This window comes from Lissotriton vulgaris, unplaced genomic scaffold (genome assembly GCF_964263255.1).
Source record: "Lissotriton vulgaris unplaced genomic scaffold, aLisVul1.2 SCAFFOLD_2230, whole genome shotgun sequence".
NCBI classification, from domain to species: Eukaryota; Metazoa; Chordata; class Amphibia; order Caudata; family Salamandridae; genus Lissotriton; species Lissotriton vulgaris.
In genome coordinates, this window is record NW_028252320.1 from 70,002 (window position 1) to 88,859 (window position 18,858).

The 18,858-nt window shown below is 43.9% G+C and overlaps 1 protein-coding gene across 3 annotated transcripts in view; it reads right to left on the minus strand.

Annotated features, from left to right (window-relative positions):
* Positions 1 to 18,858, minus strand: part of LOC147662590 (purine nucleoside phosphorylase-like) — a 65,544-nt gene that overhangs the window by 16,687 nt on the left and 29,999 nt on the right. Inside the window, exon 1 of one of the 3 annotated variants that reach the window (XM_086951057.1) lies at positions 7,872 to 8,283. The exons of 1 other annotated variant lie outside the window; for it this stretch is intronic. In XM_086951057.1, the coding sequence (XP_086807183.1) occupies positions 7,872 to 7,945 (74 nt within the window). In that variant the 5' untranslated portion in view covers positions 7,946 to 8,283. Of the gene's footprint in view, positions 1 to 7,871; positions 8,284 to 18,858 lie in introns of those variants that run through there. One more of the 3 variants, XM_086951059.1, reaches the window with a different exon arrangement.

An 18,858-nucleotide genomic window follows, 5' to 3' on the forward strand; every position in this document is an offset into this window, starting at 1 on the left:
GGGGCCAAGCTTGTACTACAAAGTGCCATGATTTTATCTTTCTCCACTTATTTCTGCGGCAGATGAGACTGTTCAAGAGTTGTGTAGTTTGAAGTACACTAACAAGGTGGGGGCTTCAAGCACTCACACCAGCTGCACTCGGAAAAATTTCTATATGGCATCACCTTCCTTCATGATCTGTAAAACGTCTAACCTCAAAAGCAAACACTATCGCTTTCTGTCCCATAATGCGACTAATCTGTAACCCTGTTATTTCTATCTATGTCAAGATTTCTTTTTGAATGTATTTGTCCATAACTAAAATAAATATGATAAACAAGGGTTGGGCTCGGGCACAGGCAAGTCCCTCTGATCACCACTGTTGCACACAGTCAAAGGCTATGCGCAGCAGGGGTTGATCACTAGGGTTAGCACAAGGACTGTCAACAGTTAAGGTCCTGCGCTTAACCCAACCCAGCAGTCCACTGCTGCCAAAGACCGTGAGCAGCAGGTTTGTTAATAAAGTAAATAAAAATAAACGCACTGAAAAACCCACAGTTAGCTGAGTTATAGCTCTGGCACAAATGCCTAAAACCAAGAAAATTTGCCAGTTAAGGTTATCAACACACACACACATGCTACAACTTACTCCGTCCGCAATGTTGCTCTCCTGATAACTAATCGTGTTTCGATCCAGCAGGGTGTAGTGTATGATAATAACCACAACTGGAGAAATTCAGTAGGTTTACATGTTTGAGCCAGAACCATAACTCAGCGTTTAACTGTAGGTTTTTCCAGTGACTTTTTTTTTTTTTTAACAATTTTCTTACTTTGTCTCAATACCGCTGCACACTGCCTTCGGTGGCAGGGAGTTCTGGGCAAAGCCAGGCCCAGCACTCAACCAACCGCAGGTGGACAAACCCCCAAAGCGCAGAGCACAAGTCACAGTACTTGCCTGCAGCCAGGACTTGTGCCCAACCTACTCCGGGAGGCAATACCGGCTGTGCATGACCTTTGGACCCTGTGCAGCAGTGGGTTGGGCAGAGGGCCTGGCTTGTGCCCAATTTAAAGTGGGCGTCAAATGCCTACTGCCTTCTGCTGAAATAAGGCACTTGAATCCTGCAACACCCTTTTTTTCTTTTTTTAAATTTCCACTAATGTGTGGGTCCTTTATGGCCCCCTACTTCGGGCCAGGGGACTAAACTGAGCCCTAAAGGCCATTTAAAAAATGCAGGACAAGATGACTGTGCCCATAGACATGTAATGGCTATGGAACAAGACTTTTTTCCGTTGCTTCTGCCAATCAGATCTCTTTGATCCACGGTACCAACTCTAGTAGCACTGACTGGAAAGAGACATGGGAGAAAAGGTTCCCTTGTACAATTAGATAATTTTATTTTTTTAATACCAGGGCTCCCATACATTATTCACTAGTCCGAATACAGTAGAAATGTACAGAAGTATGAATCCTTTAAAACTCACTCAGCAACTTTTTTTTAGATGCAAATATTTCTAAACTCCCAAATGGATTTACACCAAGCTAATGACATATATACAACAAAATGGTCCTAATGGGCACCTAGGATAAACTAGGGCCAATCTTCAGAGGACAGTGCTTCCCCTACAAATGAGGTGCCAGTTGGCCTTCACTGCCAACAGGATCCATCAGTTATCTCCCTCACCAGATTGAGCAGGACTCCAGGTGAGCTTTTCCACATTAGGGAAAGAGTCCGTACCAACTTTACATACATCTTTACTATTATGATTTTAATTATATTTACACTCCCTCTCCTTCTTAGGTTGCCCCCCTTTCTATCGATCACCCTGTCCTGATGAAGACCAGCATCTAAGGTTCTAACTGCCCATTCCCCAGTTCTGGGTCAAAACGTCGACCATTTCTACTTTTTTCAGCATGTATTGAATATATTTTCCACATAGAGGCAAGATTGATTCAAGCCATTACCTATATTTAATTGAAGAGAATCTAGCGCTTTGATATGATGAACAGACAGGCTCAAATTGAATTGTTTAAACTGTGGTTTTCTCCCTTTTTCTTCAATAACTTACGCACAAGCACTTTCTCTGAGAATCTTCTTGCACTTAATGTAGCAACCATTGTATGCAAGTAATGTATATATACTGTTAATTTTCATTATTATTTGAAATACTTGCACCTAATTATTTTTCTTTGTGTAATGTAATTTCTGCGTGCTCTTCCCTTTTCAGAAAAAATATTTACCCCTTTCCTGTGGATTGGTGGTCTATGATTATCAGTGTTGAATCAGGATATGTTAATTAAGTTAGTTTATCCTAGGAGTCCATTAAGACCATTTTGTTGTATGCATCGCATTGTACCCAGGTCCTTCGGCTTTGTGGGTTACCCCATTATGCAATGACCAAACTAATGACAGCACACTTTCTTAGTAAAGTTCTACATACATGGCAAGTTTGTTCTACATTTTTAGTGGTTCAGGCTGTAAGTGTGAGAAATATTCTCTATAGGAGATAAACTGGAAAAACACTTGTGGTTTTTGGTGTAAAATTGAATTGTGAACGGGTTCAAAACTTCTAGACAAATCAAATAATTGCTTTTAATCGAAAGAGCATCTGAACCATAACTACAAACTACTGACCATCCATATATATATATATATATATATATATATATATATATATATATATACACACACATACACACACACACACACACACACACACCCTCACTTTCCACTCGTGATAGAATGTAATGCAAGCCCCTCCGGATTTATGCTTCATTGAGAAGCTTATTTGAAAACAAAATGTGACGGTTTTCCACCATTTCTCCTGTCTTCAAATAAACTTCATTAATGAAGCACCATTCCTGAGTGGCTTGCTTTACTTCCTGAGACGAGTGGAAACTGAGATTATATATATATATATATATATATATATATATATATATATATATATACACATAAAATTTAAATTCTCTCACCAAAACTCGACTCTTTGAAGTGGCACTTGAAGAAATAAACTGTACTATGTTAAAGCATAAATAGGCTGCGTAAAATAGAACATAATTCCCAAGTAACACAAATTGAGAACTTCCAAACATGGGCAGATTATCGACACTGCCTCAACCAGTTGCATAGCCACAGGCCTATGAGGTTCGGGCCATATGAACACCACTGTACAATTACTTGTATTGGAGCCAGATAGCAGGGAAGTGCCTTTCAGTGAGGCAGGAGGTATGAGCTGAAAACAATGAGGAAGTAGACGTTACCCATTGCTACCCTGTTAATCCGCTGAAACCACATGGCAGATCGTTGGCTTTTGAAACGTTACAACAAAGTGTAACTTTATTTCGACATGTGGTCAACTGGTCAGCTTTTGCCATGCTCATCTAGAATTAATGGACACCTCCCCGCCCTCTCCTCAAGTATCCTACACTCCCCTCTGACCTAGAGTCCCAGCACTTGCTCACTTCTTGACAGCCGAAAAAGGAATGAACTGGAAAGGTTACTAACTGGCACCGTGCAAGGAGTCCGCAAATACAAAGGTGACGTTTCTTGCTTTGAACCTTGGTACAATGTGATCTAAGCCAAGACCATGGCGTCCAGAGATCACGCTACAGCACATTATGAGGCTGGTATCAGAACACCAGATCTCAATGAAGTAAGTAAGTGTTTTGTGAACTTGCCAACAGTCCATTACTGATTGATCAACAGACCTGCAGAGTTGCTATCAGTACAGACTGTCTCGGTAGAGCCCCACTTCCCTTCAACCCAGCTCCTTATCTCACTTGATGGCGGTAACCTTAGGAAGCTGAACTAACAACACTCGCTCCCTTCCCTTCTACCTCCACTCTCACTGCCTGCTCTCTCCATCTTCTACCTCCACTCTCTACTCAGCTCCCGTATTGGCTCCATCTTCCACCTCACTCCATTTCTTAAAGCTCCACTCTTCAGTCTCTGCTCACTCCAGCTTCGGCCTTCTTTCTCTCCCCCTACCACAGCGCTCTCTTCAGTCTACATTTGCTTTTAGTCGGTGGCAGCTCCTAATTCTCCCCCTTCAGCTCGTCTTCCAAGCCTAGCTCAAGGATGCCGGACCTGGGAAGGCCGTGAAGAGGTGTGAAAAGATGAGACTGTGAATTAAACACTACTGTGGTCTGTGGAAGTGGTAGCAGTATACGGAGTGTCTCAACCACTCCTGTCCACACCACTTCTGTAAAGACACGTTTGCCCTTTTCTTCCCACCTCTTTGTGTAATCTTCCATCTAAATGTCTTGCACGTCATCTCCATCACTTCCTTCCACATGCATTTCCTTGGGCTAAATCTTTCTCTCTTTTCTAGGTACTGTCAATATTTCAATAGTTGTGATGTTCCTTCACACACTTTACATGAAATGATAATTTCAATTAGTAGGTAAGTAACCATGGCTCTGCATGCTCTACACAGAGGTCAAGGACTGGATGGGCACAGTCAGAAAACCTTTAAGATCCACCGAGAAGCACTGTGAAAAACGTGCACCATCTTCAGCTTCACCCCCAGAGCTCTCCATTGTTCATATCATGAACACCCACATCTACACCACCTCTCACAGCCTCCACACTCGCACAAATCCATTTACTCTGCCTCCACACCTTAATTTCAGTCTCTCCAATGGCCTCCACATACACACAGTCTCCCCCACGGCCTCAATAGCCCTGCTCATACTCTCCCATTTGTTTTCTTCACACTACAACCTCCCTTTCACAATCCGGCCTCTACACACACACACATCGCTACATACACACACTATCCCACACAACCCTCTACACGCGTAAACCTCTACATGTAAAAGCAGTGTTAGACACTATTTTCAGTCTCACACGTTTTTTTTAATCACCCCACCCATCGTTTCCCTCTATAGCCTTCAAACACACACACACACACTCTCTACTGAGCAAATATTTACCCATCACTCCCCCCCCCTAAGGGTCAATATCCTCTCCTTAGCCTCCCCTCTAGATATCTCATCCTTATCTACACTTCCTCACTTGACCTCTACACACTCCCTCTCCCTCAAGCTTTCCACACTTTATCATACTCCTTCCTCTACACACACTGACACTCCAGTCTCAACACATTTACACACGCTCCAGCCTCTACCCAATAACACAAACATACACACTTGCGTCAACAGACGCCCTCTCTTTCCAACCTCCTCATATACACTTTACTCACCCTCCACCTCTCCCATCACTTGCCATCGACTTCACCCACCTGGGTAAAAAAACAAGCATTTTCAATGCTATACGTCCCACATTTGCGAGTGTTTAAACTATTGGCATTGTAAATGACATTGCCTTTTATTTATGTATTTTAAAAGCAACGCATACATAAAAGGCATTGTTATTTTTAATGCCAATGGCTCAAACTCTCCCAAATGTGAGACGTCTAATGGTGGCCATGCCCCTTTCTTTAGATGCTGCTCCTGTATTCAGGTTACAGTGAGCAGCGTCTAAAGGAAAGGGTGCCACCAACATTAAAGTGAAATCATTAAAGAAAATAGTGCTTAACGACTTATAAAGCATACCGTATAACAAAACACGTAAAAAGTCCAGTTGTTATGGGAGGTTACAAATGCAGACAAGGCGGTACCTAGGAGGGACTTTTAAGCCTATTTCACAAAAGAAGAACAAAGATTTAGCAAGGACAGTAACAGGAGCCAATTGAAAAGATGGGCGGAACTTCTATGCCATACCTCAAAGAATGCCTCGAAGAGCCATCCAGGCTCAACCTAAAAAGAAGTGGTCAAATAACTGAAGGCTCAAGGCAGATGTTTTCCTCAGCTCGAAATCCTTTTGGCTCAAAGCGAGCCAAGCTTTCCAGTAGCCACTGCCACCCACCCATGCTCTAACTTCACATGCCAAGAAATAAAGAAAAAGCATTAAACTTTGATGTACAACAAATGAGCGAAAAAGATACCCAATAGTGGCTACACTGTATAAAGTGAAAATAAAAAGCTTGTTGTTACAAAGTAGTCTGAACGCTGAAGTAGAGTGAAGTTAGATTTATTATAACAGCCCCACACAGTGGTGGTGCGTAGGTAAACGGAACATCAATGATGACAGTTGGTGATAACGTTATCAGCTGGGGAAGGAATGGAATGTCAGGGAACCAATGGGAAGGGGAGAACTCAGGGAAGGTTCACGCGCAGGGGAAAGGAAGGTACCATGCGCAGGGGTGCAGGGGGGTGGCATGGGTAAGATACAACACTTGTGATCAATCCCAGTTTCCAGTTCACCAAACTGTAGGTAAAAATATTTTATTTCAAATGCCTCCTATTCTTCATTATCTCACATGAGAGTACCTTGAAAGTTGTGAGTACAGGATGTGAGCTGCATGAAAATCCGATGTATTAAGGTCAAACGCTTCCACAGATTAAGGAAAAACACTTTTCTAATTCTGATGAGTTTGTACTCATAGTTTTACATAGGTCTGTTGCACGATTTAAATGCCAAAGGATTTTCATTGTTCAGCTCCTGCACAGGCTCTTAAAGCCCAGCCAGACCCTTCGCTCGGCTCCCCCTGTCCATTTGTTGGCTCGCCCGTCTCTACCAAAAACTCTCACCACAGTCTGTTTCTGGTCTGCTCTCTTTTTGTACATCTCCGCACAGTATTCAGCCTCTCTGCACTTTTCATTTCAGCTTCTACTAGAACTCTCCACCCTAAGCCTACACATGCCGTTCTGCTGCCACACGAAATCCACACAAGTAAACATGCCAAAAGACTAGAGCTGGGCGAGCCACTGAAAGCTCAAACCAGGCTCGAGCCTGAAGCCTGACTCTGGTTCAGCTCAAGGTCCTGTTGGAATCTCGATCCCATAACGAGCCAAGCTTTCATGTGGCTTCTGCCTGCCTCCCACTCTATAGCTTGGATGTGGCATTGTGGCCTGAGCTGTCGTCTTTGGAACTCGTGAATCAGGTTTAAATCTCGGCATTTGCTCAGCATCCAGTGATTCTGAACAAATAGCTTAATCTTTCCATCCACATAAATAAGGACCTTGTGTAAACCAACTGGCGTAGGTCAAGCATTCCAGTACTTCCCTCCAGTTCCCACTATATACAAATAACAGAAAAAGGTGAAAAAAAAGATAAAGAAATATAAATAGATACCCATTTACGGGTTGATTTGTACGAAATAAAACCAAGAACTAGCATAAATCAGGGCTTCCCTGCTCAAACTGTGATTTTAAGCAAATACTTTATTTCACCAAAACTCTCTTCTGTTCATTTTCGTCAGTACACACTTTCAAACATGTGTCTTCATAGCATCAGTTGTACAAAAATATATTGTGCTTGAGTGAATACACTAAAATGTTGCTTTATAGTAATCTCGGACACATACATGATTTACATGGCAGCTATCGTGCATTCTTTGTTCACTAATGGTTTGTGTTTAAAAACTGTTACTTTTAATAAGTGATTCTCAGTGCAGTACTACGCGACGTACTAATAATGTCAGGTCTTCCACCTCTTAATTAAACCTATTTTTTCCATTTTGAAGAAAACGTCATCATGATTTACGAGGTGATTGTTATATGAATTACATAGCAAACATTTTCAGGGCTTAGTCGTGCATGGACTCTAAGATTCTCGTCAGGTGCTTGGCTCGGCTCCGTTTTAATTTTTTGGCTCGGTTACCTCTAGAGACCCGAATCCCACGGGAGATAGACTCCAGAATTTTGAAGCCAAAAACTACTTAAATCTAGCAGTCTCGAGCCTAGTATGAGCTTTCATTCAACACAAGTCAATGGGGGAAATACATTTTGTTAGTCTCCACTCTAACCCCCTGAGGGCTCACCCCCAGGGGTTAAATCTCCCCCTCTATATCCCTGCTCATGTTCCCCTCTCGACTTTAATCCTCACCCGCTCCTCGAGCGCACCTCCTCCCCGGGCTCCTCGTGTTCATTCCTCCGGGGGCTGTGTGGATGCGGGGCCATCACCGTAGCGCGAGACACAGGACTGTCACAGGGCAGACCACCAACTGCAAAGAGCACAAGCTTCCGAAATCACCAGCACGCGTTAGAGACAGCAAGCACGAGGGGCAAGAGCGCGACCTCACAATACCAGACAAATTACACAGCCAAGCGGTTTTAAAAACTCAGTCTATGGGGTTACGTCACACGGCACTCCCATGCCGAGCCCCCTCTGGATCAACACGGAACAGTCATAGATCCGCCCGCCTGACCCCAACATGGCCCCCACCCAGACATCAACAGTGGCAAAACGCGTGATAGGTTAGCTTCCACATGGTCGCACTGGCGAGTACCAATCCCTGTATTATATAGCACGCACCTCGTGACTTAAATTAATATGGTCATCGTCCTGTGAGCGCAATTTCCTGCCCACGTGTTTATCGATTGTTCCCGTCACTACTTGCAACATAAGGGAAACTCCATGTGACACAGTTAGCTCTTCGCCGGGGAGACTGATGTGTCCGGTTCCCATGACTTCGCCAAGGGCGGGACCGAGCTGTTGGAAGGGATTGGGTGGTAGTCAACGACGTCATAAACCGTCCCTGTGTATTTATGTACAGCTGTGCTGCTTGAGGTTACCCACACACATAGCCCAAGGTGGGTTATCAGTTGGAATGGCGTGAATAACCGTTGCAGTCAAGGTTTTTCTTTGCACGCAAGTAAACTGTAGACATTTTATAAACCGACAGCTCATTCCTAACAAGCATTTGCAATGCAAAAGGTCTCGCATTACTGAAAGTAAACCTATTGCAACATCAGTTCAACTTGACTCGTATACATGTCAATCTTAGTTCCAAATCGATTTATACCGCTTCTGCCCTTTCTAAGCATTATGTATCCAATCTAGTAATACTCAAATTAACCGAACTGGGAAGGATTAATTGGTTTTGCCAGCGTGATCCATACACACGAGACGTCAGCGACAAGTATTAATTAACTGAGCAATGTAGGCACCTTAGAAATACTGTCGAATAGTTCCTATCTGTTTCTGTGCACTTTGTGTTGGCTACAAGGTGGAAGCCGTGCGTGTCACAGCCTACCACAAGTGTTGCACGGATACGGAAAATCGCATTTACGTCTCAGGTAGAGGGGCACTGTGTTGGAGCTCTATTGGGAACCAGGTCAAGTGCCAAATCATGTATAATTAACTATTGTGTACTGGTGTTGACAACATTTTACAGCGATACTTGCAGTGACAATCAGGTACAAATCCAAATTTGCACTGATAAAGCAGCTAAAAATAAAATTGTCTTATTTTTCTACCACTTGAAGGGTCCAAATATTGGTACAAAAATTCCCAGCATCCGGGCAAAACTACAAGCCACTTGTGCAGATCACGAGGCTTGGTCTATACAGCCCTCTCCTATCCCCTTGCAGTGCTCTGAAGTGGCCAGCAGACGACCAGTACTTCTATGAGCTAAAGGGGAGGGCTCCTGCATATGATGACTCTTGAAGGCCCAGTGATGCTGCGACTGTCTTTGCTAATTATTGTTCTAGATAACGCAAATTCCACACAAGGTCTCAGAGCTCTGTGCACAAGAGGTTGTTCGAACACAAGACAACTGTGAATTGTTTGGTGACACAACAGAGCAGAGCAGATTGTTGACAATGCAATATTGTCCCGAGATTAGCAGTGGATTCCAGAACAAGAAATGTACAATCCTCTCTGTAGAGGATGCTGCAGGGCACACAAAGTAGTTTATATTAACAAACAAATTACACTGAAATGGGTACTTGTGCACTCTAAACTGGAAACATGGTGAATAACACAAGAAACGTGGGATTAGACAGTGCTGCCACATCTGGGACTGATAGAAAGGCCATGATGAGGCAGGACACACAGCTCCTGTCCTGAAGAGCTGGGTGATCCTCTGTCTTGACAAAACACCAGCTGGGTCACGCAGCTTCTCATCCACTTATGGCAAGCGTGTCTCTGAACCTGCGAGAGGAGTAATTAGCCTCTGGCACAACACAGGCATCTCTGCCTCAGCAAGGGTTCGGCTGGGAGTTGCCCCAGACCAGACCCACACCCACACCCACCCCTGCATAATACAGCTTCTCTTCAACTTCACTCAATCTTTTCTAAAAAAAAAAAAAAACGACTGCTACACGTTTTACATTTTGTACATTTACTTTAGGTACAATCCCGGCACCGGGCTTTGGCTGTAAACATCTTCAGCTAAAGCACGCTGCCGTGATTGCTTTAAAAATAAAAAAAATAGTAAAAAAAATGCTTTTCTATTTCCTTTCTTATGAAGCAATCGCAGCACCACGCTTTAGCCTAAGATGTTTAAAGCTAAACCGCGAGTGCCGTCATTGCATGCAAAGGACTAAACAGGAAAAAAGGCATGCAGTAGTCCGGGCTGCAAATACATTACAACCTCAAGCACTATTTCCTTAAATGGTTTTCTCCTGCCTCCTTTTGCTGGTAGAAGAAAACCATTTAAGAAAATAGTGCTTGAGGCTGTAATTATCACAAATGGAGTAACACCACAAGTGAGAGGGCCAGTCCTCAAGAGATGTTACAAAAGGAGACCAGGGGGTACCAAGGAGGGACTAATAAGCCTATTCACTAATGAAAAGTAATAACTTAGAATGGACAGTAACAGCAGCCAATTGAAAAGATAGGCGGGAAATGGGAAGAGCTTCAAGTCCATACCTGAATACACCATGCCTCACAGAACAGCGAATGCGCTGACCAGGCTCGACCTAAAAAAGAGACGGGTAGCAACAAATCTTATTCCGTGGGCCTATGTCATGGATCCAGGTGGTCCCACAATTGTAAGGCTTTACTACATACCTTTTTTGTTTGTTAGCAATCCATTTTATTCAATTGTGAAAACAGGACTGCAAGTTCTTGAGAAGGGCTATTGTTGTAAAAGTGTGTTTCGCGTTAGGGATGCACATTCTAATAGGGGAAGAGGCGTAGTTAATTTAAAAAAGTGTTCCTAGGCTGTTTGTGGTGATAGCAGAGAGGCACATCTTGTCTGCAGCAAGCTGTGTTGTGTTCTGTAGTTACAATAAAAATAGGATAGATATCCGTGTTTTACACCTTAAAGTGAATTTTCCTACAATGTTTCTAAGTATTGGTTCCTAGAACAGGCTTCTTTAAGAACTAGCCCGTGAACTACAGGTAGCTCTCCAGCTAGCTGTAAATAGGTCTCTAGTGTGCCGCACAGCTTACTAAATCAGAAGCTTTTGCATGGTTTAATTATTATATGTACACAAAAACAGAAAAACATGTACTCAAGATAAAAATGTATTTTCAAAACTTTTTTCAGAAGCTTATGTTTTGAGAAAAAGGGTTGAATTTGCAAAATATATTTAAAGCTGACACACGAGTGATTAGTCATGTGGCAGAGGGGAAACATATTACTCGGTAGCCAAGGGCATTGCAGCTGGGGCTGTGATGTATAACCCATGTACAGGCATTCAAAACTGATAGACGCCTTTTTTTACACTACTGCAAAAAACCCTGACTGATTCAATAAAGTGATCCGTACTGGCAATTGTGCATGGGGTGGCCACCACTGTAATTGTGCCCGATATGGCTACTATTACAACACTAAAGATATTAGTAGCGCTGGATGATTTTCAATAAATATAAGTAGGTCTTGTTACAAAAAAGGTTGGAGACCCTGCTCTAGAGCCCTTGAATCTCACATCCCACCTTAGCCCTTTGGAGAAATGTAAGTTTACTTGCATCCCCTGGCTCCTCGTCCTCAATAAGTGTAATTCCACGATAACTGCTATGCAGAGTTCACACACATTATGTAAAGGTCCTAATTACACATTGAAAGAATGCCTGGCTGCCGTCATGCTATGCCCAGTCTGAGGTGTAAATGTGAATCAAGGAGGGAGGTCACTCCCAAGCCACAAATGAATCCCCTTGATGTCAATCGTGGCTTGGGCGTCCTTGCTGTGGTTGGTGCAATGAAACATTGCCCATAAAAACGGGTGATCGAAGAGGAGACTGCCTTGGGGAGTGCGCGGGGCCCTGACACAACATATCAAATATGTGAATGAGACTGGCCGGGTGACTGAGGGGTGTATGCCTGACTAGTCTGAGAGTTTTGTAGAAGTGGTCTGGAAGAATGAGGGGCGACCAATTAGTCTGCAGTGTTGGGAGTTTCCTTGAACAACTGCAGCTGCAGCCTTTGCATCTAGTACTTCAGTATTCACTGACAGCAGGGTAAGGTAGAACATTAGTTATTACCCTCATCTGCTGTCCCTAGCTAGACCGTGGACATGTTCCTCCTTTCATAGTCCATTGTTATTGGAGCAACTAATAACATGAATTCATCTTTTCTGTAAGGTGGCCTTCAGTTTAGAACAGTTTAGAACAGGACACATCCCCCACTTATGGATGAATGGAGGAGCCAAATCTGTTCTTTGGTCCTCCATTCAAATACTGGGATTGCTTGAGAGTTCTTGCGACTAGACATAGACACATAATTTATCCAAAGTGCTGTTCTCCTCCACGTTCTTCTCAACACTCTTATCATATGTGCCTTCTGGTACAGATTTTCCGAAACTCATGTTTAACCCTTACTATTTTCTCAAGTGAGACATATTCCGAATAATAGAACGCTGATCCAATAGTACAGAGACTATTGTTCACTTGAGTAGCTTATATAGTTGTGTCTTCAAAGGTAGTATAATTTTTTTCACCTCCCAGTTGAGCTTCTTTTTTTGTCTTAACTTTTTATTGGTTTATTTCTGAGGTAGTCTTCTTGTGTCTTTATTTTAGTGATCAGCTCATTGGAGGTTGAATCCCAAAAAGATATAATATGTGATATCACCCTGTGGTGCATTCTGGGTTGCTTAACTTTGAAGGTATTCTGGGTAATTCTTTTGAGGGGCATTCTGCATTGACTATTCGTGTTGGGTAGTGTAGTCTTTTTTTATTTGCTGTTTTGAATATTGGTTTATATGCCCTGTTATGGCTTAGTAGAACGATTTTACACTTCTTGTCATTTGACTTTCCCCATTTACGTTGTAATGCCCCCAAATATTTTTTTCAGTTTCTTTATTTTTGTCTTTATTACATTGGGCTTTGTTCTTTGTTAAGCTGCTGTGAAAGTCTTCCATGGTATCTATTTGCTCACGCCATTGGTGAGCCAGTTGTAGAACATGGCTATTTGAACTCTGTAAGATAATTGGGTGAGGTATGAATCCAATTTCTGACGCGTACTTTTTTCCATTGTCTGTAACTAATATTTTTCTGGGTCATCTCAGTTTAGCTGTATTTGGCGTAGAGGTTAATGTTGAAAGAGATAACCTGGTGGTCGCTGTAGATTATGGGGGATTTTATTGCAACAGTAGTATGTACATGGATGGTAAGATTACATTCAGGTGTGTCCTTCTGTAGGTGTTGATCCTAGTACAAGTTCATAGTTGTTTAAGGACTTTTTTTTAAACCCAGATGGTCAAGAATGTAAATGTCCTCTAAGGTACGTACATTGCTGTGGTTTAATGTGGTCTCTATTACATCAGTTAAGTCATGCTTGAAACTCCTGTCACTTGGAGGTGATCTTTATTTCAGAAGGACTAAGCAAGAAAAAGTAGGAGTGGGAAAATGTCTAACCAGTATAGATTCACATTCAGCGAAGGTACAAATTTTCAATATTTGTGTGTCCATTGTTTTTTTTAAGCAACTGTAGCCAACCCTTGTCTTTTTGAGGTGGTTGCTTTAGATGGTACCATGTTCTGGGAGGACGGCGTCATGACAGGTTGGGCAGGCGTTGTTGCTGAGCCAGGTTTCTGTTATGAAGAGAAGTTCTCGTGATAAGACCCAGATCAAATCAACGGTGGTTAGACTCTTCTATTTGTGGACTGGGTGGTGAGAAGGCAGTTCAGCTGCTGTCACAGGCCCCATTATTATACTAAGGCAAAACAGAAAGAGATGGGGAAACAGAACAGGTGAGGCGCATAGGAGCGGTATCTGGGCTGAGGATGGGAGAGCACTTGGGGCTGACCTTAGATAGTTTGTGATTTTTCTAATAATACTTTGATTATGTCTGCTCTATTTTGAGTATTTTTACAAGCCTATGTCATGGATTTTTGTTGTTTTTTGTTTACAATGCGGCGCACCATGGCGTAAGGAGAGACAGATGCGTGACGCATCTGTCAACGTATAGGTGATGAAGTGCTCAAGTCATGTCGCAAGCGCGACGCAACTCCAGCACTGCTCAGGGGCATCCTATACTTGCAATGCTGCGTCACTCCTTACTCCTGCCACAAGCAGGCGTATGGTTTTGACGCAGCATGGACGTAAAAGTGACTCAGTGAAATCATGTAGATTTCACTGCGTCACTTTTAACGGGGCTTCCTTATGATGGAACGCCCACCCTGCTTACATTATACCTGTCGTAGGTATAATTTAGCGCAGGGCTTTAAACGTGACGCATCTCACTAGATGCGTCACATTTTAAATCTGTTGCATAGAGGCGCATGGGTTACGACGCAGCTGCATCACAGAAGAGACGCAACAGTGTTGTAAAGATGATGCAAGGGGCTTGTAAATCTGCCCGATAGTATTTCCACCCCTCACTGTTCTTTCGTTTTACCACATGATTCTGTGCCATCAGTGCACAAATTATCTAGTCCTGGACTACTGAATGATTTTTCTTTTGCATCTACTCAATTGGCTCAATTAAACTGAACCAACACTACAACTCCCTGGACACAGCTACTTAGCAACTTTAAGGCCAAGATTGCAAACCGTTTTCGTGAGACCTGGTAACTCTCTGCTTTCCGTTTTTGCTTAGGAAGGGACCTTTTGCAATCGCTCAGCACTTTTGGTTGAATGCGTGCATGTTTTGCATTGGTTTGTATTGCCACTTGTGCACGTTTGGCGTTTACCTTGCAGGAGCAAGCAGCGGCGCCATCTGTTGGTAATTATCGCGCCACTTTAATTTTCGCTGCCGCGGGGCTGCGCTTGTTGTTCTTGTAAGTAAAGTGATATTTTGGTTATTGCAAGTTACATGAGGTTTTCGGAAAGGTGACTTTTTGGCTGTTTTATCAAAATTGTGTTGTCTGCAGGTTTTAGCTGCTCCAGACAGTTTTTGGTTAAATGAGTCTGTTTGCTCTGAATGTTGATTTTTTAAATTTATTTTTCGAGTACAGTGCTGATCAAAAGGAGGTGATGAAAAGGCGTAGTCTATTTTTAGCATTCAAAGTTCGTTTTCTGCTGTGAATAAATGAGCTAGTTAGCTGAAAAGTAAAGTATGCAAAATCAAATGTGTAAAGTTCCCGTTTCATAATTAACAATAGAGATGTGATTACCATGAATTATGGACCGTAATTCAGGTGTATGACGTCACTGATGCAAATTTTAGGTTGTAAAACTACTGCTGGTCTTACGATAACTATCGCCAAAACTGCACTTAAAGATATTCTGTCCCGGTGTATTTTAAATAAACATCAATGCACTATTTATTTATTGCTGCTCTCCACAGAAAAGTGAAAGGCAACAGCCTCAGAAAGTAAAGTACAGGTCTCCTGTCTCGCACACAAAGCGTCGAATCGCCACAAGGCACTATATAATAAGATACAAAATATGCACGTACTTTGTTGTTTATACTTGTGGTAGGTGATTTCTTTTGCAAGTTTTGTATTTAAGGTGCGTATTCATTGTTTGTATTATTTTATGCTTTAAAGAGTCTTTAAGGCGCTGGACACAGCCATAACGTCTAAAAAGATGTTTGTGGAACATGTCTTTCTGAGCTCAGCCCCAAGTTACGCCCCCACTCTTTGGGAAGTTCGTTCATTACTGGGCAGGAATAAAAAAAGCTTCAGTTTTCTTGATGTCGGGGTTGAAAGTACATTTCTTTTCTCCCCTAGATCGTTGAAACGCGTCTTCCGGTTTCAAGGCACTTTTGCGGCATTCAAGGATTTAGCGATTTCCAATGGTGCAGATTTCACAGACACCTAAACATTAAGGGGCGTTGTTACTTGCTCCAGATGGCGACAGTAAAAAAACAAGCATTGGCATAGCCAATAGGTCTCGCCTTTGACTAAACACTTATAAGTTCCCAAAGGCGAGACCAATTGGCTATGCCAATGCTTGTTACTATTGCTCTCGTCTTCTTCCTCCTCGTTCTCAGTTCTGGCTTCTTCCTTCCATTTTGTCCTCCCATCCTCGGTTCCTTTCCTTTTCCTTGTTCCCCTCATTCCCACCCCTCATTTCCTGGACTGTGTAATCCTCTTTCCTTCTCCCACTCTCTCTTTTCCCTGGTTCTCCTTGGTTCCTCTGCTTCCTTTATACTCTGTTCTCTTGCCATCTCACCTTCTCTCTCTTCCACCTTTCTCCTCCGCTGTTGAGTCTTAAAGTATCCTGAAGACGGGTCTGAGAAGGACTGGCTCCCTGTCTTTTTCTTTTTATAAATGTGCAATATTAGATGGCCTTGGAAGATGGAAATCCTAAAAAAATACAATCTAAGGAGCAGTTTAAAATGTTTTGTTTCAAATGCAATCAGTTTGAAAAGTTGAAAGAAAAGAAAATCACTTTGGAATTGTTAACTGTGCATGTGTTTTACATCTTATCTAGGCAGCAGCTGCAGCCTTCTGCTGAGACTGAACGGAACCAATGCTAGCTCACCCTCCCACAAACCCCACACTCCTCCACCATTCCACCCGGCACATTCAATTGTTGGTATTGAGCGGTAGCAGCTACTTTTGCTGTCTTCTTATATTATAGCCCTGACACTGCTCTTGCTACCACGAATCTCAGGGGCCATGAAAACAGCTACAGAACATGAAGCAACTCTAGGTCATTTCTGTAGCATTTCTTATCCTTCACCTGAACCGTCAGCAGATAATAGGCAACTGTTGAGGGATTAAGAGTGGGACAGGAGATCAACGCTGTGATGTCATCAAAGATCAAATGGGGCGTGATGTAATTTCATGACCCCTTTCTTCACCTTAAGATAAACCCTTCTTCCCTTGGGTTAAGGGAATGGGACTCTTTTTAATGAGCCGCGACACAGCCAAGTTTGGTCGGATCTTAAGATCTGGAAGTATATTCCAAGTGATGCTAGATTTGATGTGGGCTATGGTATGACCTATCTTAGACCGAAGAGCAGTCCTCCTCAAACATAGATACATCTTTCCTGTCAGAGGTCAAAATACCCAGTGCCAGTGAGACACACCTGTTTGTGGAAGTTTATTCTATTCCTAAGGCTTCTCTCTCATTTCCTCTCTTCTTATCTTTTTCATAGGGAAATGAAAGGGAGTGTGCCTATTAATCTCCATTTGTATCTCTGCCAATTCTTTCTTCCTCTTGAGGGCTGGGAGGGGAATTTGCCGGTCTGGGAGAGGCATCTGATGAAGTCTGAGTGTGCACACTGTTAGCATAATGGCTGTAGACACTGTTAGAATGGCGAAGGTCTCATCTCCTGGTGGCCTTGGATTTTGTGGGCCTAGGATTCTAACAGGCCACCATGATGATTAGTTAATCTTTACGCAGACTCTGATTCCTCCCTATGACATAACTGCACAGGAGCTAGGTCTAGGTCGAAATCAAGAACTACCTGCCCACGCTATGCAGGCCTAAACCGAGGGCTAGCTACCAGAGCTTGCTTGGAACCTAGCCTCTCAGGACTAACTTCCAAATTTCCAGGTCCTGAACTGAGGCATCACTCCACAGTCCTTGAAATGAGGAAGTAGAAACCAAACCATGCACCAAGGTGCACTCTCCAGACCTTGAACTGTGGTCCTGCTCACCAGGCCTTGAACTGTGGCGCTGCTCTCCAGACCTTGAACTGTGGCGCTGCTCTCCAGGCCTTGAACTGTGGCGCTGCTCTCCAGACCTTGAACTGTGGCGCTGCTCTCCAGACCTTGAAGTGTGGTCCTGCTCTCCAGACCTTGAACTGTGGCGCTGCTCTCCATGCCTTGAACTGTGGCCCTGCTCTCCAGGCTTGAACTGTGGCGCTGCTCTCCAGACCTTGAACTGTGGTCCTGCTCTCCATGCCTTTAACTGTGGCGCTGCTCTCCATGCCTTGAACTGTGGCGCTGCTCTCCAGACCTTGCACTGTGGTCCTGCTCTCCAGGCCTTGCACTGTGGTCCTGCTCTCCAGGCCTTGCACTGTGGTCCTGCTCTCCAGGCCTTGCACTGTGGTCCTGCTCTCCAGGCCTTGAACTGTGGCCCTGCTCTCCAGGCCTCGAACTGTGGCGCTGCTCTCCAGACCTCGAACTGTGGCGCTGCTCTCCAGACCTTGAACTGTGGCCCTGCTCTCCAGGCCTTGAACTGTGGTGCTGCTCTCCAGACCTTGAACTGTGGTCCTGCTCTCCAGGCCTTGAACTGTGGTCCTGCTCTCCAGACCTTGAACTGTGGTCCTGCTCTCCAGACCTTGAACTGTGGTCCTGCTCTCCAGACCTTGAACTGTGGTCCTGCTCTCCAGGCCTTGAACTGTGGTCCTGCTCTCCAGACCTTGAACTGTGGCACTGCTCTCCAGACCTTGAACTGTGGCGCTGCTCTCCAGACCTTGAACTGTGGTCCTGCTCTCCAGACCTTGAACTGTGATCCTGCTCTCCAGACCTTGAACTGTGGTCTTGCTCTCCAGGCCTTGAACTGTGGCCCTGCTCTCCAGACCTTGAACTGTAGCGCTGCTCTCCAGACCTTGAACTGTGGCGCTGCTCTCCAGACCTTGAACTGTGGTCCTGCTCTCCAGACCTTGAACTGTGGCGCTGCTCTCCAGACCTTGAACTGTGGCGCTGCTCTCCAGACCTTGAACTGTGGCGCTGCTCTCCAGACCTTGAACTGTGGTCCTGCTCTCCAGACCTTGAACTGTGGTGCTGCTCTCCAGACCTTGAACTGTGGTCCTGCTCTCCAGGCCTTGAACTGTGGTCCTGCTCTCCAGACCTTGAACTGTGGT